This window comes from Rhinopithecus roxellana, chromosome 10, assembly GCF_007565055.1.
Source record: "Rhinopithecus roxellana isolate Shanxi Qingling chromosome 10, ASM756505v1, whole genome shotgun sequence".
Lineage (NCBI taxonomy): Eukaryota > Metazoa > Chordata > Mammalia > Primates > Cercopithecidae > Rhinopithecus > Rhinopithecus roxellana.
This window is the reverse complement of record NC_044558.1, coordinates 69,682,978-69,708,668: the sequence shown is the minus strand read 5'-3', so window position 1 is coordinate 69,708,668 and position 25,691 is coordinate 69,682,978. Positions and strand designations below refer to the sequence as shown.

At 37.0% G+C, this 25,691-nt stretch overlaps 1 protein-coding gene across 1 annotated transcript in view; it reads left to right on the top strand.

The window, feature by feature from the left end:
• The window catches only part of TMEM117 (transmembrane protein 117), a 580,634-nt gene extending 555,315 nt beyond the window's left edge, over positions 1-25,319 (top strand). Inside the window, exons 7-8 of the mRNA XM_030939932.1 lie at positions 12,123-12,252; positions 23,587-25,319. Coding sequence (XP_030795792.1) covers positions 12,123-12,252; positions 23,587-24,233 — 777 coding nt within the window. The 3' untranslated portion in view covers positions 24,234-25,319. The remainder of the gene's footprint in view (positions 1-12,122; positions 12,253-23,586) is intronic.
• The last annotated feature ends 372 nt before the right edge of the window (positions 25,320-25,691 follow it).

Genomic DNA, 25,691 nt, shown 5'->3' with positions numbered 1-25,691 from the left:
TTTTATGAGATATTATACTGAGGTAACATAAAATCATTTCTGATAATTTTTACCACCTTCAGAACTCTCCTGTTACTTTGTTTCCACATATGCCTAAGGATACCATTTGTAATACTTTTAAATATGACACATTTCATTAGAAATATGATATATTGCACAGAGATATTATATGAAGCCTCAACCTCATAATAACGTTACAGATATAGTTTTTAATGTTGGTTACATTGACAATTCTATTTAAAATCAAATATAAAGAAGTATATTTAATAAAATGATTAATGATTTTTATATTTACAGGCAATGTGTCATCTTCTGATCATAATTATGAGCAAAAAGAATTAATCCTTTAAGTGAAGGGCTTCTTGTAACACAGTAACTTAAACACTCCATTGATACACAGAGGAAGACTTAAGAGAAAATAGTTCATTAGGTTTCCATGCCAAACTTATTGTTACCCATGTAGAGTTTCTTGTGTTTTTGTACGCCTTAAGTCATATACATAATATAAAAGTTTTACCATTTAATGATATGCACAGCCGCAGTATGTTGGGAGTACAAATCTTACCATCACATAAGTTCCAAAGAAACATAAAAACTGTCTTTTTAGCAAGCTGTGAAGTTCGATAGCCATCACTAGTGGGCTCTAAATCATCTCAAAAGCCATTCTGTTTTTCCATGCAATGATATAGGAATCTGACATCAGAGTGCCTAAACATGATGAAAAATACCCTCAGGTGAGAAAAGCGAAGTGCAAAGAAGTTAGGGAGATAGTATTCATTACTAGAAATATGATAAGTTTAGAGTCAAATCTATGCATTGGCAGTAAAAATTCTAAGATGGCCATAAACCATCTAGAGTTAAATGCCTATCTCAGCCTGCATATTTTGTAGGCTTTGTCAATGACTTGCAGGATAAACATAGGACCACTTCCATTCCATCACTTTGTAATGTGTGTTAGACAGGATTCCCTCCCCAGGTGCTTCAGGTAGCAAAAAATTCTGAGAAAATATTATTTCAAGATGAGCTGCAACATACCACTGAAAGTCAACCTTTCTTTACAGATATAATTTAGCATCAAACAGGAAGACATATCGGCATGATAGTTGGACTTAAAGTGGGTAGATAATTGCAACATTAGGCCTGATGGGGGAAAATGTCATGAAAAATCTTACTGTGGTAAACAAAAGAAGTCTTTTCAATCAGACTGTCCTGGGTACAAATCCTTTTGGTATCAATTGTGCAGCATTGGACAAGCTATTTAACTGCTCTCTGAGCCTCAGTTTACTCCCATGTAAGTTAAGAAAAATCCTACCTACCATATATATTTGCATGTGGTTTACCATAGATTAAATATATCAAATGCCTGGCACAGAGCAAATTAATGACAAATGTTTGTTTGCTTAGTCTGAATAGAATATGAAAATACAGTCAATCTCCTATATAGGATTTTCTTGAAGGGTCCTCAGTAATATGAAGGGAAACGTATTGGAATATAGTTTGAGGGTTACTGATTGAATTTCATCTGGTCTCTTTCAGTAATCTGTTGGACGATATGGGAGGATTCCTGTAACCTCCTTGACTGTCATTGTCTGTAACTATAAAAGGAAGAGTTTAGTTTGATCCTTTATTTATCAATGTTATTTTATATTCTTTGAGAATAGATGCTTTGCATCTAGTGAGCATTGACTAACTGTTGAATTATTTCAATAATAGTGTGATCCCTCCTATGGGGAACTTGAGTATATCATTGGGAACTTCTGTGAGAAATGTGGACGTCATATTCACTCTATTCATGCTATGTGGAATCTATGAAACGGATTTGCTATAGCCACCTCAGGCTTTGAATGGATTGTGTTGGTATAAAGATAGGCAACTGCCAACAAGCATGTAAGGTTCTTTACTCTAGCATGTGTACTTGTTTTCCAAAAAGACCCTGAGAGTGATAGAATCTCTCTCCCATAGGTGTCCAACCAGGAAAGTAGTGTATTTTAGACTTTTCTTGGCCGTTGACCTCTGGACTAACAATAGTTTCAGAAAATTTTTCCATTCACTGAGGGAATAATTCTCCAACAACAAAATGTATTTTATTCTTTCCTTCCCTGTAACCTGCTCCAGTGTATCTCGTTTTCCTAGTCTTTCCTCTCTTACATGAGGGTGGATAATTTTTCTCTAGAGCTCAGAGGATGAACACTCTTGACCTAACACTCATTGAAGAAAAGCATGGAAAGCCTGCCAATTCAAACCCATTGCTCTAAAGGTCTTACTTTCTGTTACATATTATCACAGTGTGGTCCATAGGGGTCAGAGACAGAGGTTGTTTCAGAACCTGAAGTCTTTTCTAAAAAAGATGAAAACAGAAAGAAACCACACTGGGTACAGAGCAGTGAGGATCCAGCCTGTTGTTTCTAAAAGCCTGCTACATTCAAGACACAGTGAACTTAACCCAGTTTTGTTTTGTTTTTTAGAAGAACAACCATCTTGACTTCACAAAGAGTTATGGTCAGAATATTTAACTACTGGTACAGCAGCAGTACTGACCAAAGAGAATAGATACTGCGCAATCAGAATGGACACCAGCTGTAAACAACCAGTGTATCCATATTGGTGCACACTGGCTTTTAACATTTGCCATTGCAAAAACTACTGAAAATATTAAAAGTGAATCTCACATGTCAGAGTCCTCTGTTCTACTAAAATTCAAGTTATTTTATGCTAACAAAATTATTTGAAACTAATCTAATCATAGTCTCTCTCCAGGTACTGCCTCTTTGCTCTACTCCGACTAACAGCAAAGCTCCTCATTAGAGTTCCAGTATTTATTTCCTCTACTTCTCACCTCCCGTTTTCTCGTGAACCAACTCCAATCAGGCCTTTGTGCCCAATGTCAGCTTCCTCAGGAGCTCAAAGGTCTTATCAATATCAACAACCCCCATTTTGCCAAATCTGATGGTTAATATTCAGTCTTTTTACTACTTAACCCTTCAGGGGCATTTGACACAAGTCAATCATGCCTTCCCTTTTGAAACTTTTTTTTACCTGGCTTCTAGGACACCACTTGCTCTTGTTCTTCTAATATATGTCATTTCTTTTCAGTTTTCTTTACGGGATTCTCTTCCAGCTTATAAATGAGGGAGTGCCTCAGTCAGTCCCTGGCCTCTTCTCTTGGCTTTCTATGCTCCATTTCTAAATGATTTTATCCAATTCTCTGGCCTTAGATCAATAGACTGGTGAGTCCACCTCTATATCTCCAGCCTTGTGCTCTCCCCAAAGATTCTCAACTACCTACATAATATACCTCCACTTGGATGTCTAATAAGCCCTTCCACATTAGCATATTCTGAGATCTCTGGATTTCTTACGCACTTCTCTATTTTCTGCAAGTGTATTGGTTCTCCAATGTCTCCCTTCTCAGCAAATGCTATTACCATTTCCCAGTTGCTCCAGCCTTTCAGAAATTCAGTTGGTGATGCCTTCAAAATACACCTTGATCTGATCACCTGGCCACCCTTATTTAAATTGCCATCATTTCACACCTAAACTGCTGCAACAGTCTCCTAACAGATTTTTACCCCTTCTGCAGTTGGTTTATAACTGTCCACATCACTCACGCTCCCATGACCATTGTTATCTTGCTGTTTCTTCAATACAATCGTCTCATTTTCTCTTCAGGGCCTTTGCACTTGCTCTTTCCTCTAGCTGATATAATCCTCCTCCAGAGCTTCTCAGGGCTTCTTCTTTCATATCAGTCAGTACTCCACACAAAGGTCATCCTCAGAGAAGTTTTCTTTTTAATAATTAAAATAGAAGCCACACCCAACTCACTATTCTCCATCCCCTTTCTCTGCTTTATTTGCTTCAGAGCACTTATCACTATTTGACATCACATTATCTTGCTATTTTCTGATTGGTCTGTCTCCCCAAATAGAATATATGCTCCATAAGACATTCCAGAAAAACGTATAATCATAGAACTAAAACCATTGTGAAGAACTCTGGAGGTCATTCACCTCTACCCACCATCTAATATTTAGATCAACTTTGTATGCTCTCCATTATTTGTAAAGTGAATATTTCTATATTGAATCACATTTCCTACTGATCTCCATCATCATTATTTTTTCATGGAGAAAAATGACCTAGATATTAAATTAAAATGTTACCAAGGACAATAATACCTACTCTTGACAGTATGCAATTAATTTTCCTATATAACCCATAGAAGAAATTATTCATTCAGACAATTGAATGTGACCATTCCTGGCAGCATGTGTGGAGCCAGAACAGATTCTGGAGCAGTGACATTTTGTACCAAATATGCAAATATAATAAAGCACCAAGTAAGTAGGAGCTATGTGCTATTGAACTGTAGCCAGAGCCTGAACAAGAACACAAATATGTTGTCTAATAACTTTGTTCCACTAGATTTCACTCATTCCTTATTGGAGGAGCACTCATTTGAGTAAGAAATATGCCAATTTATATAGTTAACTTTCCTTCTTCTTAGGAAGTGCTAACTAGATCAAGTTGTTTGATAACTGATGAAGGTGATCCAAGATGACTTATCATTGAATGCATTTCTTTAGACTTTGCACTAATTTTAGTTATCAGCAACTCTTCATAGCCAATTATTTGCACCCCCTCTCCCCTTTTATTGGTGTCTTTAAGATATTAAGCATTCTTTCCTGTGTACTAATTAACCATATTTGCCTAGTGAGGGGGTATTGATTTTCCATTATTCCTAGATGCCACGTGATACATTTCTATTAGTTATAAACACTTATAAGACTGACTTATATTTTGTCCTTCATCACATCAGTCTGCCAGGGCAGGACGTCTTTAAATGAGGCCCAGTGCATTTCATCAGACAGGTTTCTACCTTGGCACTTAAAGGAATGATGTTTTCAAGGTGTCTAGATGTAAGGAAGTTTGCTTTAAAAACCCGCTGCTATCTTGCCAGAGCCTCAAGGCAAGGCCTCTGAAAAGTAACAGACTATACTTACTTTTCAGGCCTCTTCTGGGCTTGACTTATTTCCTTTTTCTATAGGCACTAAACTGTTACTTATATTTAATTTATATATGTTGACTTCAGAATTTTCCAGAAAAATTCATATTGGCCTTTGCAAGTAAGAAAAATTATTGATGAATAAAACACATTAAACCACCCTATAAAATAGATCCTTAGGATAATTAAATTGTTTGAGCAACAACAATTTTGAGAGTTCATTGGTGTTTTAGAATATACAAAAGCACATAAAAAAGTAAAGTTTTAAACAACATTTCAAGTAAGGGGTTACAGTTTGACTTAGATCTGTTTTAGTGATGAATGAGGTCTGCCATCTTTACTACTTGTTGAAAAAAGCCTCCTTGAACCAGAAAGTCTAGATTTTCCTCCACAGATTTTAATTTCTTTAAATAGCATAAGTTCCTCCTGAGAGAAAACTCCAAAGGGTTACAGAATTAATTTGCCCTTGAAGGGAAAAACAACAGTAAATATTAAGAGAAAATGAGAATACAACATATGAGAAAAGGGGAGTTGTCAAGGACATCTAGGAAGTAACCTCCTGCAATGTCTCTATTGTTCATCCTTCACATTTACCGCAGGGCATCTCTTACATTCAGCCTTGCCTTATTGCTCCTCCTGCTGTCATTCACTGTTCGAAACGATCACCGGACCTTTAAAATCACATGTTGGTTTGTATTCTCTTTTCTTGTTCTCTCCCTTGGTTAGACATGTCTCATGAACTTCTTTGCATTTACATGATGATGAAAAGGGTGACTTGCATCACCCCAACAAACATTTTTAACCAACTCTCCAAACATTTACTGCCTCTTCTCATGATATTTACAATGACTTCCACTCTCTCTAATTATCCACTCCTTTCCTCTGTGATCAATGACAAATGGCTCAATCTTTGTTTCACTCTGTATAATTCCAGTACAACTAGTTTATAGGGAAAAAATAAGACAACCAATTTTTAATAATTAATATAAGATTGATGTATAATGTTTATTTACAAAAACAAGTATTTATTGTGTTGTTTCTGTTTACTTATATCCATCTTGTGTTTCCATTTATGTGAAACCACAAAGGGATTCTTTTTTTTTTTTTTTTTTTTTTTTTTTTTGAGACAGAATCTTGCTGTGTCACCCAGGCTGGAGTGCAGTAGTGCAATCTCAGCTGACTGCAACCTCTGCCTCCCGGGTTCAAGCGATTCTCCTACCTCAGCCTCCCAAGTAGCTGGGACTACAGGCATGAGCCACCATGCCTGGATAATTTTTATATTTTTAGTAGAGATGGAGTTCCATCATATTGGCCAGGGTGGTCTCGAACTCCTGAACTCAAGTGATTTGACTGCCTTGGCCTCCCAGAGTGCTGGGATTACAGGTGAGGATTGTTGTGTGTCTTCAACCTTCAGAGAGTTCCATTCATCAATTCAACAAATATTTGAGTTCTCACTATATACTGAGCATTATTTCAGCCATAGAAAATACAGCAGTGAACAAAACAGAAAGAAATTCCTCTAAGCTCCCTGGAGCTTACATTAATAAACAAATAAATAAGCAAAATCTACTGTATGTCAAGGTTTCTATGGATTTATTTGGCCAAGTGATACTAGGGCAACTTTGCCAATTAGAAGAAGTACAGTGTTGCTGAAAGAAATCAGGCACTCGAGTTTCTTAATAAGAAACAAAAATATCACCCAAAGCCTGAGTACAATTCTCCAGGCCACCACTGCTCACTGTCATCTGAAATTCGGTTGCTAGGACACTGCTAAGCATAGCAAAGCTAAGGACACTTCACAAGCTGGGGAAATTTTTGGTAGAATGATGTTATGATATTCATAGATCTAAATTCAGTTATGAAATATGGTGGGATAGAGATTAACGTGGAAATAAATAAATATATCTGTAAAGTTGATGTTTGATATCATTCAAGCTTAACAATCTAATGCCTATAAAGAGAAGATATACAAATTATTACATTGAAAACTGTTGGAATTTTATAGTAACGTTTAAGAATCTATTGTCAACTCTGTTCTAAATGGTTATCAGCTTTTCACTAAAATCTAATCTAATCTATCAATTTTCTCATAAACCAGGTGGCTAATTTTTAGCCTAGAAAATACAACTTTTATTCTGATACTATGGCTTTAGTTTTGCAGGGTGGAGTAATCATTACATTTTTATCCTCTAACGCTTCTCTAAATAGAAATGAGGTCTCTTCATTTGATTTGGGAAATTGAATGCCAGTCAGGGAATTCAAAACAGTGTTGGTTTCAAGCTTGAGTTCCCCTGAATAGTACCAAATTATTTTCCTTGACCCTGAGGCATGGGTCTCAATGAGAAAACATTGGGAAATTATGAATCCAAGATATCCTGAGATGATCTTGCCTATATATTTAACATCGAACTGAAATTCTGTGTCTAATGTGGCTCATGAATAATAGGGATCAGTAACTGATTTTCATTGCTATAGGCAAAAGTAAACCATCCATATATGTAAAAAATAAGATTGTATATATATCATGACACTGTCCTTTTACTTTTATATGGGAAATACGCCCATATGAATAAAAATTAACTGTTCATCATATATGAAGCAAGATGCAAAGTTGGAAGTCTGTTCACACTGTGTACATTACCTTGAACTGATGAGAACTGGAGTAGCGTAATACCATGTGCCTAAGTAATTCTCACATCACTGAACCACCGATCTGATAGACCTCTGCAGTTATTGTAAGATTTAATAGCAGAGAATAAGAAAGCTGTGAATTACTAAACACCGATAACACTTCTTAAAGAACAAAATAAATGAATATTTCATAGTATACAATCCCAGGATTAGCCTGTCTACCATGGGTTTTGTAGCTGAACACCTCTTGCCTCATCATTTCCTTAATTCAACATTTTTATCTTGTATTCAAAATATGTATTTTACATTTATGTAGAAGGAAAAAAAGCCATGACTCTCATAACACTTCTATACAATCGGTATATAAAACTGGCTATACATCCATAGTTATGATGCCAAGAGAATCTCAGTGTTTGCTGTGAATCACCCATTAGTCAAATCTCTCCACTCATCAGAGTCTGGTTAGAAGCCAACTATCCCTGGGGCAGTTGTTTCTTGAAGAAAGTGTTAAGTAGGTTTTCTTGTTTACATCAAGGTAGTATGAATCAAATGACATCCCTGTGACAAAAAAAAAAAAAAAAAGAAGGAAAATAGTTTAAAGCCTGTCATGGAACTGGCTTTTGGTGACGACTGCCTTCAGTGATTCTCAATTAGAACACATACAGCAGATAAAAATAATTCCAGTTCTGAATTAAAAGCAGGAAGTGATGTCACTTTCCATAGTTAAAGGCAGCATGGCCTAGCAGAAAGTATGTATTCTTTGGAGCCAGAAAAAACCTCAGCTCTGCTGCATGGCACCTATGTCACTTTGAACAAGTGACAGCTTCCCTGAGGCAGATGTTCACATCTGCAGATGGATGTGTTAATTAGCTTGATTGTGGTTATCATTTTATAATGTATGCATATATCAAGACATCACATTGTGACCTTAAATATTTGTAATTTTTATTTGTCAATTACACTTCAATAAAAAATGGGTTAATAATAGCAAGCAGGATGGTTTTGTATGTAAATATATACATGAATATACAGCCTAGGATGATAATAGAATGTTGCAGGTGCTCCATAATTTATAACCCAAATGTCCACAGATTTCCTCTGCCATCAGTTACACATGTTGCTGGCTATGCCTCCCACCTGCATAGCAGCAATGTCTCCCTCACACTGTTAAAGTCTTTCACGCACAGTGTGACCCACATTGCACAAGAAACCAATAAGCTCCTATTCTTCTGTCTTCATGGAGCCAATGCTTACATGTCTCTGAGGGAAGTGCCCTTCTCAACAGCCCTGTTCCAGGCACCCTCTGGGAGGACTGTGCTGTGGCCCAAGTCCTGGTCAAAGGCCCCAAGGGGCCAGTGTTCTGCAATGGATAAGGTCAGAAAGGAGAACACAGCTTTCTTCCTTTTTCTCCTGGACCTTGAAACAGCCAATGTGTGGCCCTTCTGGAAACATACCTATCCACTTCCTTTGCTTCACTGTCAGGATAAACTTGACCTTGAAATTATGCCAGGAAATAAACCATTTTTGTTGGACATTCACCTGTCTTTCACCTCTATCTCCAGCAGTGTGCTAATGTTATCTCATCCTCCCAAGGAGCTTGTGAGGCTGACATATTAAACACCAATTTATACATGAAGAGACTGGAACCTAGACAGATTCAGAATACCATCCCTACTATCTCTGCTTTCTACCTCCTTTAAATACCTGAGGTTTCATCAGCCTAGGATGTCCATTTCCTTATTTATTTATTTATTTATTTATTTATTTATTTATTTATTTATTTATTTTGAGACAGAGTCTCGCTCTGTCACCCAGGCTGAAGTACAGAGGCGCAATCTTGGTTCACTGCAACCTCTGCCTCCCGGGTTCAAGCAATTCTCCTGCCTCAGCCTCCCAAGTAGCTGGGATTATAAGCACGCACCACCACACCTGGCTAACTTTTGTATTTTTAGTAGAGATGGGGTTTCACCATGTTAGCCAGGATGGTCTCAAACTCCCTATCTCAGGTAATCTGCCCACCTGTCCCACCCAAAGTGCTGGGATTACAGGGGTGAGCCAACACGCCTGGCCAGGATGTCCATTTTCTATTAAATGAGCCCCACGTGTCCTGCAAAATGTTAGCAATGATCATTATTACTTTTCTGCTCCAAGTTAAATTAGGCCAGAGTTTACACTCACTCAAGAATGATGAGTCTGAAGAGATATGTAGAGTAGGAATTAAAATGTAAAAATCAGAGTAGTAGAGAGAGAGAATGGAGGTAAGGCTTTAGGAGATTAAGTAAAAGAGTTTGGAAAAACAAAATTGTGATTATAAAAAGTAAAATAGAAAGGATGAATATGAAAGACTTTATGAATGAGTCATTATCTATTTTTTTTATCTTCTTTTAAAAAATTCTTACATGGCACCAGCTGCTTCTCTCACACTTCACACCCTCAGGTCCAAACTACCTTCTCTGAGCCCTTTCTTTAAAAAAAGAAAAAAAAGTAATCTTCCAGATAAAAACTAAGACTTGTTCTTCCCCCTCTTTCCTTTACTCTCTATTTCCATAACTTATCTTTCTCTGTGAAAGTACAGGTGGGAAGTAATCAAGGAACTGTGTGTGTGTGCGTGTGTGTGTGTGTGTGTGTGAAAGAGAGAGAGAGAGAGATTTTGATCATAGTCTACAAGAAATCTCTAGAGATTGCTTTCAAACTAAAACCAATTTCATACTCAATAGAAAACTTTAGTTTCATTGAAGGAAAAGCTAAATGGGAGCATTCAAAAGTGTCTTTCTAGAAAGAAGCCAGTTCTGAATACACTTGCCCAATTACTGCCAAGAAATCTTCTCTTCCTTAAACCCAGAAATAAAAGGAGAAGTACTGTATTGATAATGCTTTGTGTCATTTATCCAGGGCAATTAAAAGATATTCTGGTTATCAGTGATTTTCTTGGTCAAGCATAATTTTTCATGAGTTATACTTTAGCAAAATACTAAATTCAATGTCAATTATTATTATTTTTGCAAACGTCTTCCAAGCAACATAGAAAGAACAAAGGTGGCATTAGTGGGAGAAAAAAGGCAAATGCACATTAACCTAATATTTTAGATCAAAATGTGCCAAATTAATTCAGTTTTAGTGTGTTGGATTTTATGAACTTCCCAAATTACATGTCTATTTGCTGCTGATGTCTGAAAGACAAGTGGAGGTGAGACCAACAAGAGATTTACACATACACTGATAGAACGGGATAATGTTGCATCATTCCGTTTTTCTTCTTGTATATTTATTTCTTATTAGCAGCTTGAAATGATCCATAGATCAGGAAACTGGTAGACATTGCAGACTTTTCTGGTTACTGCCACTCACATATTATCTTTTCTTCAAGGCCCATTCGCTCTTAACCAGAATTCCCAACAGAGAGGAGAGTGGAATAGACATGGAAACCTCTAAAAAGTTTAGGCACTATATTACTAGCACATCCCTCTCAGCTGCATATATAAAAGTCTCAAATAGACTTAATTTCTTTATATCGATGTAATAGATTAAAATCTCAAATTAATATTTTGTTTCTGAATTTTTCATATTCATTCTTTAAAGAATATTAACTAAATATAGGACTGATTATTTGGTGATTATTTAGGTGTTACAAGTGAAAATGTGTATACTAGTGTCTATGGATCTATCTCAAATGTTTCTTCAAATTTTGTGTATTCTCTCTTCATATGCTAGTTATGAACTTTAATTGGTGCCTCTATCTGAAAACCAAGAGGAGGTGAGACACCTAAAAATATTCTCATTTGCATCTGTTTCTCTTCCTTCAGAGAAGGAGGGTTGGCCCACCCAGTTTTGCCTTGACAACAAGGAAATAACTAATGACAATTTGGGAATTAAAATTCACTGTTGATCTCTCATGCTACCATGTCAGGTCTTCCATTGTTTGGCTTAAACTGATGCTGAATTGCAAGAGAGCAGGACAGGTGCCTGTCATTTTTACATTCTGGATGGTTGCCAGCAGACATGATCAGTAAAAGTCACTTGATGTGAATCAAAGAACTTGGTTAAGTGAATCAGATCTTCTTTACTTTGTCTTCTTACAGAAAACATGCTATGAGATTCATATTTTTTAAAAGTCATGAAACAAAAAATAACAAATTTATCCCATATATATTAAATACAGATCACTTCCTTCCTAAAAACATTTAAGTTCACTTCTCCAGAATGAAAGAGATAAACATGTGTAGATGCAAATCAATTCTGTATTGGTTTCTTATTACCACATTAAAAAGAAAATCTGAAGATATAAGTTACAACTTAATTTTGATTTTGAATGTGTACTGCTACCTAATGTACATAAAATAACCATCACAGAATGAAACTGATATATCCAACAGCTGGCTGCATTTAAATGATTTTAAAATAAGTGCTTATAAAAAGTCAATTTTTGATGTTTTGCTGCTTAGGAATGAAACAAATCACAAATATGTTTTTATTTGATTTTCTCTGACAGGACTGGGAATTCCCCCATTTCATGGGAGATGTTGATGTAAATCTCCCTGGTTTGCACACCCCTCACATGCAGTTCAAGATTCCTTTCTTCCAGAAGATCTTCAAGGAGGAATATCGTATTCACATAACAGGTGTGTTGTACCTTCGAACACAATTTGATTATCTTCATACATTAGTCAGGGTAATGCGAGTTGCTATAAAAAGCAAGCCATAATATTTGAGAGACATAAATACAATTTTATTTCTCATTCACTTAACAGTGCAAGGCGGTTTTCAGATCAACAGGGGGCTCCGTACTATCATTCTGGGACCTAGGTTACTGGTGGCTTGGACAGTTTCAGTGTTAGCATCCAGCAGGCAGATGGAAATAAAGAGAATGGGGAAAGTGATTAAGAAGGCTTGTCTGTTCTTTAACCTCTTGGGCTTGGAAAAGAAATATGTCACCTTTCCTCATGTTCCATTGATGATATCTGGTACATAGCCCTAGTTAGAGTCAGGGAGAGCAAGGAAATATAGTCCTTAGTTGAGCAGCCACTTCTGGTGTCAGATCTAGTATTCTAGTGTAGGATTATCAAAGAGGGAAGAAAAATCTTTGGTGTGGAGAGCCATTTCTGCCATACTCCATATACCACTCTGCTTGGCCTTGTTCATTGGATGGGTTTATTTTTCACCACATAGAACTCAGTGTCTATTTTCAATGTTATATTCTTTATGCTCTTGTTCTTTATTTGTTGCTAAAATTAAAACAATGGTATCCTAGAGCCCCAATCAGAACATATGCTTTTAGGGAGTTAGGCCACTTCTCGTTTGATTTTTCTAAAACCTACTTCTGTGGCAAAGCTCAGGTTCGTCTTAAGTGATTCTCTTGTGGATCTTCAGATTATTTTATTTTCAGATATTTTCTGCTTTTGAAATGGCTAAAATATGATTTATTATAATATCCTTTCATGACATATCAGTCATTCTCATCTAAAAAGGGCTTCCCTGAGCTACGTTTTATATCTCTCTTTCTTTATGACAAGCAGCAGACAGCTGAATGATCACCGATAAAGGATGGCATTAGTTCAAAGCTGTTCAAATGCAGGTAATGAATGTGTGTCTGTTTTAAGGACAATGGCCTAGGATCCCACACCTGCTATAATAAAATCTGCTGAAGAAATCTGTGCTTACACTACTGTCTGTGCTGGCGAATAAAAATAGTCTAAGCCCAGAAAACTTTAACATCTGAGTACTGCAAAAAACCTTTGCTTCCCAGCTAGGAGGCTGTTTTTTGCTTTGAGCATGAGGAGACCTTCCTAAATTGGAGAATGAGCTCATGAATAGGGAAGATGCAGCAGGTTTCTTTTCCTATTCAAAATGAATGAGGCCCATCTATTAAATTCACTGGGTAAATCAATCAATTTGAGTTCAGGTCACATAGTGTGGTTTCAGAGTCCCCACTTAATCTCTGCCGCATGCTACCCTCTTGGACTTCTAAAACAGCTATCACACACATGGCATCATCATATCCCTTTGGGTGGGCTTTTGCGTAGACCATCTGTTATTGCTACCAGCTCTTGTCCCAGGCCATCATTACACTAATATTGTCTGTGACTATCAGAATGCCTTGTCAAAAATATCCTCCTTAAGTACAGAACTTCAGGTTTAAAAAGGAAAAAAAAAAAAAAAAAAAAAAAAGGAGAACCTATTGGTAAGAAAAAAATTGAGCTGCTAAAAATATTTAGTTTTGGGTTATTTTGTGTAACTTTATCATTTACATTATCATTTATAGACGGTACAGATTTCAGATTTGTGGTGTCCAGAGTTTACACGATGTGGAATACTCTGTTTAAGAAGATGAATATAAAATTACATCTCAAAATTATATTCAGTGCCTCGGAAGGGGGCCATGCATGCAGAGTCCCTAAAGCTTCAGTGTTACTAACTTTGAGGTAAAGCCTACTGTGCATTTAGATAGAAGCAGATACATGGCTTCTGTTTGAACTAAAACCCTTTTCCCACCAAGAATTATTTTCTGAAAACCTAAAAGGATGAAAGGCTAAATTTTTGTAGCAGACTGCACATTAATCTGGTTTGCCCGAAGGTGGGAAAGTATTGTAATTAAGACTTTGGTGCAGTGTTTGCCATATGATGCTGATGGCCCAGTCATCAGGGAACTTTATAAATACACAGATTGTTGGGTTTCATTACTGATGTTTTGATCCAGTAGGTCTGGGTGAGGGCCAGGGAATGGGACTTTGGAAAAGCTCCCCCACATGATATTGATAATTGGGGATGTCTCCTTTCTGATTGAGAAACCACAGACAAGATCAGAGCATCTCCCTGAAATGTGTCATGCAAACAGTTGGGTGCCTGGACTTACCAAAAAGGCTTTTGAGGATCCTGGAGCTTAAATTCAAAATATTAATGAAATAGGGGGCGGAACGTGGTGGCTCACACCTATAGTCCTGGCACTTTGGGAGGCCAAGGCAGGAGGATCACTTGAACCCATGAGTTTGAGACCAGCCTGGGTAACATAGGGAAACCTCAGCTCTAAAAAAAAAAAAAAAAAAAAAAAAAATTAGAAAGAAAGGAAGAAAGAGAAGGAGGGAGGGAGGGAGGGAGGGAGGAAGTTAGCTTGGTATGATGGCACACTCCTGTGGTCCTAGCCACTTGGGAGGCTGAGGTGGGAGGATTGCTTGAGCCCAGGTCAAGGCTGCAGTCAGCCATGATGGCACCACTGCACTCTAGCCTGGGCAACAGAGCTAGATCCTGTCTCAAAAAATAAACTAAAATAGGGTAGGTGAGGACTGTGGAGTGAAGGGCTCCACCATAAACAAACTAAATCCAATTTGTGGTAAACCCAGTTTGTTCACATGCATTCACATAGCCATGATAAAAATACCTAGGAAAATGGCACAGGTTTGGAATTTGAAGCAGTCTGAGCTTTTCTCTCTTTTTCGTTCTGTTTCTTTTACTCTTTCTGTGTTGTTAATGGGCTGAAGAGATTGCTGAGGCCACCCCAGAATGGCATCTAGTCTTCTGTGAAGGGCTTTTTGCTTTACCTGACTACATTTGTAAGACAATTGTTTCTGTGGAAACCTAGGTAAAATTTCCAAAATACTGTGCTACATGCTGCATTTCAATATTCTCAATAGTTAGTAGCCTACAAATTTCCATGTGAACTACAAATTCTAGCTTGTTGATCAGCTCCTCCAAGTCCTGGTACTTTTTTTATGGAGACTTCAGTGCTTTCCTTGATAACTAAATATAGTATCACCACTGGGGTTAGTAAGCATAAAACCCTCTAGATCCATCAGGGGATCACAAACATTAATGTGTATTAGAATCACCTGGAGAGCTTATTTAAAAGACATCTGCATTAGCCACACCTCCAGAATCTGATGCCTGAGGTATGCGGCAGACTTGCAATCCACCCTTCTGTCAAGCATGGCAAGTGATACGTCTGCTGGCTGGCAGAGGACTGCTCTTTGAGACACACTGCTACTGAGAGACATTTTCTATAGTTAGAATTCCTCTTATCTGAGCTTTAATTTGTTTTCATAGGCAACTGTTAAAATCAAAAGCCAAGGGGTAGAATGCAAATTCAATAGCAGTGGGATGACCAGGGAGAAAGGCACATGGTAGAGTCCTCCTAGGAGCTGAAATTTTAGAGCTGGGGCCAGCAGAGGAGACTATGATTGGGGAAAGGTGCTGGTCTGAGTGACCACAGAGGAAGCTGGAGCCAGGGATGGGAAGGGAACCTGTAGAACCCCAAATGGCTCCCTCTGTTGCTTTATCTGCTTTGCTCATTCTGCACTAGAAGAGCCTGGACAAGGACCGTGAAGGGTCTCTGGAGTCAAAAGTTGACTCCACCTTGGCCCCAATCTACCATGTCCCTATGATCTGGAAAAGACATCCAGCATACACGGAAGCAATGGAGCAAAGAGGTTGGATACATGGGCTCTAGCTTTGCTACTTACTGGTGATCATCGAGTTCCTTAACCCTTCAGAGACTCAGTTTCTCATCTATTTAATGGGCACAGTAATAATACTTATCCCATAGGGTTGTTGTGAGAATTAAAATAATATATGTAAGGCACTTACACACTGCTTGCCATGTAGTAAGCTTTCAATAAGCTTTCACTGTTTCTTACTTAAAGCTCTTTCTTTCATCTGGCCAGATTGTCTTTTTTATTTAATTCAGAAATGCTGGGTAGCTTGAGAGGGTGCCCTCTTGCCACCTATCCACTCTTCTGAGTTCTCTACTATTATCTGCTGTCCTGAGTCCTTAAAAAGGAGAAAGCTAAGAATACAAAATTCTCTCTCCCAAGGAAATACTCTATATGTAGAAGGTTATCTGACACTGATGAGTTCCCATTGACATTTTAAAAGCATTTAGGATTTGAGTATTTTTTTAATCCTGATTCCAAGCTAGTTTTATTTATGCATGTCAGAAATAACTTGAATTGTTGCATCTGTTTAGCTCATCTGGATCCCCCTTGACAGATGGCTTGCTGCAGTATGTATGAGCTTTCATTTTATAAGCTGGGCCACAGCTTATAAAAATAAATCATTTCTATCCAAGGGTGTTTTAAAATATATTTTTTCTTAGAATTTTGACTTCAGTAACAAAGGGAATAAATGGTCAGCGATTAAGTAACACTGGTACTTTTAGCCCAAGTTCATTGTTCTCCTCCTAAAAGTAAATGCTAAAAGCAACTGTATAATGATCTTCTCTGCCCTCTTCCCCTTTACCTATAAGGAAGTGCATAGATGGATTGAAAATGCGATGTACTAAATCTCTGGAGGTGAGAGAGGAATGGCCTCTCAATTCAGTCTCAGAAGCTCCTCTGAGTCCTATTAATGCCAATCCCAGTGGAAGCTCTGCCATCTGTCATCGCAGCCAGACAAAGGAAGTGTCCCATTGGTGGCCATCATTTGAGTAAATTAGGAGGGGGATGGGCAAAAGGCCAGAAGGAAGACCTGTGCAGCCTTGAGAAAAGAATTCACACTGTTGGCACGATGATGCCCACAGGAACCCTTTCAGCAAAAATGGAACATGTAGAAGTAAACAAACCTATGTAGTGTCTGTTCTATTTCAGTTTCCTGTGTTGTATGAGGGTACAGGTGTTTTACAATGGTGAGAATGTGAAAAATAATGAATAAAAATGAAGGATTTTATTTTCATAGGTGCATGATTTCTAGCAAATGAGTTCCCAGAAAGTGGTTTTTTAAAAGAACTCTCCTGTATGAATCAGGCCATGAGAAGGCTGGGGAGGGGAAGGCCAGTAGTTCCTCCAGCAGAATGTTCTGTCTGGCAAAATTAGCAAGGGACTTGTTATAAGGAAATGTGATGCATCCTGTATACAAAGAAAGTCCCCGAAGATCATGAATTTATCCAAAGTACACAAAGACCTCTTGGTCCTCTCTCAGTTGTGAATTTTTCCAAACCTCTCCTCAAGCAATTTTCATTTTCAGCTCTAAGAGTTAACTATGTTTACTTCAATATAAAGCAGCAAATAAAATAAAATTCCTTTTATTTGTCCAAAACTCATCTTCTTCAGGGCCATCATTTTGCCCGTGACCTGTCAGTTCTTGCTGGCCCTGAGTGTCTGCCCTGCCCACCCTGAGGCATCCTGTCTTCATTTGTACATACATGAGCACCTTTGTAATAAAACTTACATGCCCTTTAGGAATTGTCTTCAGAGCCAGAGGAAGGATTTGAAATATATAATTATTCATAATCCTTGAAACATGAACATTTTGCTTTTCCCAGTTTTTCAGATTATATCCAATTTTAGCTATATCATGGAATTCATCAGATAATTATGACACGTGCATTTTATTTGAAATGCTAAAACTTTGTGTATTTTTCTGGGCACATTGTCTCATAGTTTACAAGTTGGTTAACAGATATTTTTCTGAGTTAATATGTGTCAAAAACTAGTTGGTATCTGGAGAACACAGAAATGAACATGACACAGTTCCCAATCTCAAGAAAGTCATAGTCTAGTGGTCATCTCATTCAGTATAACCACTTGTCTTCTTCTTTCTATGTTTATGATCACATGTTCCTACCTGTACTCTTCACATTGGATTGCTTCCTAAGGAATAGTCGCCCACTTAGGAAGTAACAATGACAAGAGAGGCACTTTGAGAAGCTGTATCAGTTTGTTTTTAAGTCTTAAGAAAGTACTTTGATAACTCAAATAATTATGACTACTTCATAAATTAATAAGTAAATATTTTCAGTTTGCTACATGGCCTCCTCATAACCCAAGTACTTAACATGGTTTCTAGATATCCCTAAATTGCCTAGGGAGAGACATGAAGAGATGCTAACTTATGAGCCCTGTTTTTACTGCTCACATCTGGAATGAAGGGAGATTGAATATGGATGGCCAAGAAAACTGATACAGCAAATTGCGTATTTCTTTTACTTATCCAAAATTCATCTTCTTCAAGGCCCTGGTTTTGTGCTGTCCCATGATGGTTGCTGAATGACTTTGTGGAGCATAACTGCACATCCATACACCTGCACTGGATGTCAAAGTCTAGCCAAGTCATCGCACCCACGTGGTAGAGAAGGGCCCACAGCACAGCTCAACCACAGTGCTAACTGGCACTCTGCAGAGTAAAAGATTAAAAATATTATATTTGCATATTTCAATCATGAAAAGTTCATTCTATGGTGGAATTATCAGTACCTTATAGTCTTTTTCCTTAGTTGAAAAAATAACACTTTCCCTCAAATTGTTGTCATTTGCTATTTAAGCGAGGTTGATATTTAATGAAGAATCCTTTTAAAATGACCTATCCTCGGATTCTGTAAACTCCCACAAAGTAAAAAGATAAAATTTTCATTATAATATCATCTCTGACAAGCAGTAAGATTCATTAAAAGCCCCAAAACCAAAAAAGAGGTAATCCCACCAACACCATGCAGTGATTTCTCATTAGAGGAGATAGTAAAGTATTGCAACAAGGAGATTAATAGAAAGAATGTATGGATTCTTACCCTACCTCCTTGCTGATTTCCATCATGCTATGTAGTTGAAACAACAGGGGAAAATGCAAAAGCTCTCATATGATTAATGCTGAAATACCATCCCTCTGGTTACTGTCGATTATATATTCACAACAACACACTTGGGAAAATGGCTATAGAAGCACTTTCTATTCTGTTCTTTTTTGTCTTAAATCCTTTCTATATGGGTCATTTCAGGGACTCAAATTTGTTTTTTATGGTAAACACTGTTTCTCAGAATATACAATTTTTTTTCAGAAAACCTTTCTCCTTCTAAAATTGTATATTCTATCTTCTTTGCTCTAATGTTGAGATTTCCTGGCCCAGCATAAAACACTAAGATTTAGGCAATGTTTATTTCACAGACTCATCAAAGAGTCTTCCCAGGGCTGGGAAGAAATCTTAAGGATTATCTAGCTCAACTCTCTCACTTTATAAACAAGAACACAGGGGTTGGGTTGCCCTGCCTGACTTTACCTTCTGCTTTGCCACATCTGATAGAGCAAAATGAATTTCTTAAGGAGGAAAAAGCATTACCAAGGTAATGACACAGTGTGTGGGAAAAATGGAAGGATGGATGACAGAAAAGATGAACATCCTTCCTCTGTAAACAGATAAATGAACTAGAGGTCATATCAGGTGGGCAGAAACAAACAAACAAAAATAATAAGAAGGGCCATTTTTTTTCTACCATTTTAGCAGCTTCAAGTTTTAGCTGAGTGAGGGAAGGACGCTGCTGCATCCGCGGGAGGGAGAAGAAGGGAAATGTGATATGAATAGGCAGCCTGGCTCACTGCATCCCTTCCCCTCTGCACTTCCCCACCCCAACATGGCCTCTCTTCTGTGGCAGAGAGGTAGGGACACAATCCCCTGTTTTTTAGCCTCAAAATTCATAGATATAAAAGATCTTTCCTCAGAGCCAATACTACTGTAGACAAACTACTAATTGCTAAGGATTTCTAACATATTAAATATGCTGATTCACAAAGCATATTTACATAGAGCCACACACTGGGTCCTCCTGGATAACTGGTTCCATGTCATCTTCCTGTTGTTGGTATTTAGTAATGTATACTCTTTTATCCCAACAGAAAAGTTAGATAATGTGATCAATTTTAGGATATATCTTTGTTACAATCCTTACATGTCCTTCTCTCTATTCCGTCACCAAGATCCTATACTGTGTGGAATAAAGAAGTAGGGAAAAGAAATTGGAGAAATAATACCACCCTACATATTTGGCAAACAATATATTTCAGAGAGTGTTCCAGTACAACATCTCACTTTATCCTCACAAATAATCCTTTGAGGTAGTTACACTGGTATTATTCTCCATTTCACAGAATAAAAACATTGGATTCTATACACGACCAATAAGTAGACAGATTTGTTGGAGGAGGGCAGAATTATGGAACTGGAAGGCATCTAGTTCAGTTTTCTCAATTTGAAAATAGAATAACCGTGGTCTAGAGAGGTTAAACAGGTGACCCAAGGTCATATGCTTTAAGTTTAGTGTTGGGATGAGATGGCCATCTGCTGATTTCTAGCCTGCAGCTTTGTCTCCATGGTGTTCCCTTTTACAAACCAGTAAAGATGTGTTGGAGTAGATGATGATATCCATTAACTGATGTTAGGCCACACAGTTTTAATTTGCTCCTTCTCCATCCCATCTAAATGTTCAGACATCAGGACACTTGAGAAATAATAAAAAGTAATCCTTGGGTGTGCAAGTTTAGTGGTCAAACATCCAGCACTATTCACTTGGTAGAAAAATAATTGAATAGTGCTGGAAAAAGTTCTTTGGGAGAAAGAAACGTTTGGGAGTCAAGAAAGTAGTGGGAGCCAGGTATGGTGACTTGGGCTTGTAGTTCTAGCTACTTGGGAGGCTGAGGCAGGAGGATTGCTTTTGTCTAGGAGTTCAAGGCTGCAGTGAGCTATAATTGCAACACTGTACTCCAGCCTTGCAACAGAGTGAGACACTGTCTCAAAAGGAAAATAAAAATTTAAAAAGGAGATGGTGATCAGTCATACAAGCACAAGGACCTCTTCCCCCACCATGTGATCTGGCTTTGTAACACGTACAGTTTACAGCAAGAGAATAAATATAAAGCTCCTACAACAGAGGAGACCCCAAAGCCCCTCCTTCAACTTGCTTTCTGTCATGGCATCTACAGATTAGTGTCTCCTTAATACTGCATAAGAATCTCTGAACTTTTTCATTTCTCTTGTTTCTCATCCCTTTCTGGCCTTTTTCTACAATAATCTCCACTCTTTTTGTTTGCTGTCCCCTCAGCCTCTTTCTTCCATGCCATCTCATCTTTTCATATATACTGTTCTATCTGCAACATACTGAAAGCATAAACTAAAATAAACACAGAATTTTCCAAACTGTTTTCTGACCTGCTTGTTCTTCAAGGACCACATGAATTGTTCCTTCCTCAAAATCTTCCCTGCAGAAAGTATCCTTCAGTTTTTTTCCCATTTCCTCAATATCTACAGCATTTATGGTTTGTATCACTCATTTGGCACCTCTCAGATGTAGCCTCTTATTATTTATCTGTTGATCTCTGTCCTGTTCCCCTAACAAGATGATGAAGTCCTTTCTGAAGGGCAGAAACATATGTCTTCAGCATCTACCAATGTGTTCTACACAGAGTCTATTGTGGTTGATCCTTAGTATGAACCTGGTTTAGTTTTGAAGATCTCATGAGTGGTTTGAACTTAACAATACCAGATGCTATAAATATTTTATAATATCTGAAACAACATTCCCAGTGTTCAGAATTACTTTCCAGTTGGGTATGCCCAAAAAAATCATTCAGGCAAGAGTTTTCATTTCAAATATTATAAACTCTATATAGCTGAACAATGTCAGGACAAGCAGATTTACTATTTCCCTTCATATAGTTTAGGTAAGTTCTCTTTGTAGAGGAGCAAGTTGCACCTTCTCATGCAAATAAAAAAATTATCATGGTTTAGGCAAGGCTTTCGTGATAATAATTATAATAATTACTGGGCCCCTATTATGTACCAGGCACTGTCCTTAGTATCTAGTAAACCCCTCTTATGTACCAGACATTGTTCTTAGCATCTAGTAATCACATGAAATTCTGACAACTTTAATAAATACTATTATTTTCTACATGTAAAGAAACTGGGCTTTAGAGAATTTAACAACTGGGTCCAGATCACACAGCTAGTAATTTTGGAGCCAGGATTAAAAGTATTTAGTCTTACCTATAATAGGAGCTTTAATAAAATATGTAATTATGATGATAAAATACTTTCCTAAACTCCTCACAGTTATGTCTTTTATATTTTTATGTAGCTGGATATTTTGTTAGACTGTATATTGCCAAATACATAATCATATGAAGCAGTAACAATAATGTTAAATAATGTTACTTCAAATACAAAAGAAAAAATTTTGGCATAATGCATAAAATTATTTTAACTAAAGCTTCTGGAACCTGGTACATATGTCCCCTAACTTGCTACAACAAACCTATAAGGCAGGTATTACTGTATTATTATAATATACATTATGCTGTAAAACTTGCAATAATTTATAAGGAAAAAATTATAATAGAATCTAGTATCTCTTGAAAGTTTTTTCACTTTTTGTCCATTTGTAGAAATTATAATAAAAATTATAATGGACTCTAGTATACCTGAAAAGTTTTTCCACATTCTTTCCATTTGCAAATGTAAAACTTTCATTTGATAATAGATCATTAAATATTGTATTTATGTAAGATTTTTAAATACTAAAAAAAGAAACGTTAGTAGTTGCAATCTCTTCAAATATATCTTTTCAAGCAGTTCATAAAGTATGGCTACATTTATGTCTGATAAATGCATTCTGTTCAATGAGAATTTGATGCAATTATTTTTAAAGTCTTGAAATAAATGCTCAAGGATTATTGATCTGAATCACATCAACTAATGGTTTAATCAACAGGTCACCTACAAACAGCAATATGAATTCATTTGATATACTGCTGTGCTTGCATTGCAAAATGATTTATTTCTTGCCCAGACATAATTATAAAACTGTAAAAGATGTTCAATCATACATTGAACTTTTCTAAGAATTTCAGTTAGACTTTGTTTTTTCACATTAATTGAAATGTTCTAGAGGATAACCTACATGGAACCAAATTTGAGTATAGCTGTGGTGCCTATAAAACAGAGAGATTTGATCTTGTTAGTATAAATACCATAAATGACTGGCTCAGGGACCTACAGTTGTGTTTTCATATGCCCAGAATCCATTTAGTAAATTCCCTTTGCCAATTCACTTAATGGCAGCACAGCACTCTCAAAAAATTAATTGTTAACCAGTCTAAAACATTAATAATTTATGCTATTATACCATTATCCTCATTTTATTGAAGAAAACCCTATTGCAATTTTATGGCCCTTTGATTAATGCAGTATTTCTTTTTTAATGCAGGCAAATGGTTTAACTATGGAATTATCTTCCTTGTCTTGATTTTGGATCTTAATATGTGGAAGAACCAAATATTTTATAAACCTCATGAATATGGGCAATATATCGGCCCAGGGCAGAAGATATATACAGTGAAAGACTCAGAAAGTTTAAAAGATTTGAACAGAACAAAGCTATCCTGGGAATGGAGGTCCAATCACACTAACCCTCGGACTAATAAAACATATGTTGAGGGAGACATGTTCTTACACAGCAGGTTCATAGGAGCCAGTCTTGATGTCAAGTGTCTGGCCTTTGTTCCAAGCCTGATAGCCTTTGTGTGGTTTGGATTCTTTATTTGGTTCTTCGGACGATTTTTGAAAAATGAGCCACGCATGGAGAATCAAGACAAAACTTACACTCGCATGAAAAGAAAATCTCCATCAGAACATAGCAAAGACATGGGAATCACTCGAGAAAACACCCAGGCTTCAGTAGAAGACCCCTTGAATGACCCTTCTTTGGTTTGCATCAGGTCTGACTTCAATGAGATTGTCTACAAGTCTTCCCACCTAACCTCGGAAAACTTGAGCTCACAGTTGAACGAATCTACTAGTGCAACAGAAGCTGATCAAGACCCAACGACTTCTAAAAGTACGCCTACGAACTAGACTCGGAGATAGACTTGGAGATAGCACAAAAAGCAACCTTGAGTGTAACTTTAAAAATTTAGTCTTTCATTTTGTATATGTAAGGTTTACGTAGTGTTAGGTAAAAATATGAACAATGCCACAACGGTGCTCAACATGCTTTTTCTAGGATTCATTGTTTTCTATTTGTATTATAATACACGTGCCTACTGTGTACTTAACAGTCCTCTAGAGATTGCTTTTCACAATTGCACAAGCTATTACTGACTTTACAGCATAGTAGAAGATTAGCTGATGACCCGTGTATCTGATGTTCAACCATAGTGGTGCCTTGAGACATTAAACTGTTTTTAACTGTACCAGAAATGAAGTGTGGAACAGTTACCTAACCTATTTCACATGGGCATTTTGTATACAACTATTTTGATCTACACTTGATGTCTGAGCGGTAAACAGAAATAGCTAAATGTGACTCAGGAAGTATCTCTTGGTTCTTGTTCAGCAGCAGAGTTGGTGACTTTGACAACTGGACTGCAGAGAAACATGGTGATCACCTTTTAATTTTTATTGGCTGTCTGCCAAATATAAATACCGATCCAAAATTCAGTAATAGGAGATCTATAACCCAACATGGGTCACTACTCATGAAATGTGACTTTCTCCCACCAGTAATTGCAATTAGGTGATAATACCTAATTATGTTTTCCTAATTAAAGATAAATTGCTACTTAATTAAAAATCCTGCCCTTCACCTTTGGGAACAAAGGTTAAGAGACACAGTTGGGTGAACTCTCAAGTTTATTGGCATTTACACAAAGCCCCAGACAACCAAGGAACTGAAGTTTTCATCATGTGAGAGCAGCACAGCCCACCATTTACAATATTCATATATCTTTCTGCAAATATGACTCTGGATAGTGAAAATTGAAAAACATATGCCAACCCCAAGCAAGGGAACTCCTCAAAAAAATCATGCAGCGGAACCTTGTCAGGTAGAGAAGCCGTGCATGAAAGAATTTGTTTAATGTCTTGTTTTGCGTGTGTGTTTTTTGGTTTTGTTTTTTAAGAACTAAATATTGCACATTAATAAATAAGAATTATACAGCAGTAATTATGTGATGTAGTTTTTTGTTTAATTTTACCTTGACTTAAGAAAAGTCCATTTGCTTGGGGCTTTTAAAGCTTGATGCCAGGCAAGTTAAGAAAAGTCACACTCTGCCAACTTTCTTTCAATTTTGTTCCATAAATTGTGGTTATGTTTCTTGACAGGGTGAGGGGAAATCACTTTTAAGGAAAAAATATTTTCCTGTCACACACTGACATAGCTGCATTTTGTCTTTATGATTTTTTAAATCTCTCTTGTTTTGATCTATCTGCTTTTAAGCTTGCAGCATACTGAATTTAGCATGCATAATAGAACTATGCATTTATCTGTCACTTGAGAGCCAGCTTTAATAAACATCTTTACTAAGCATTTGG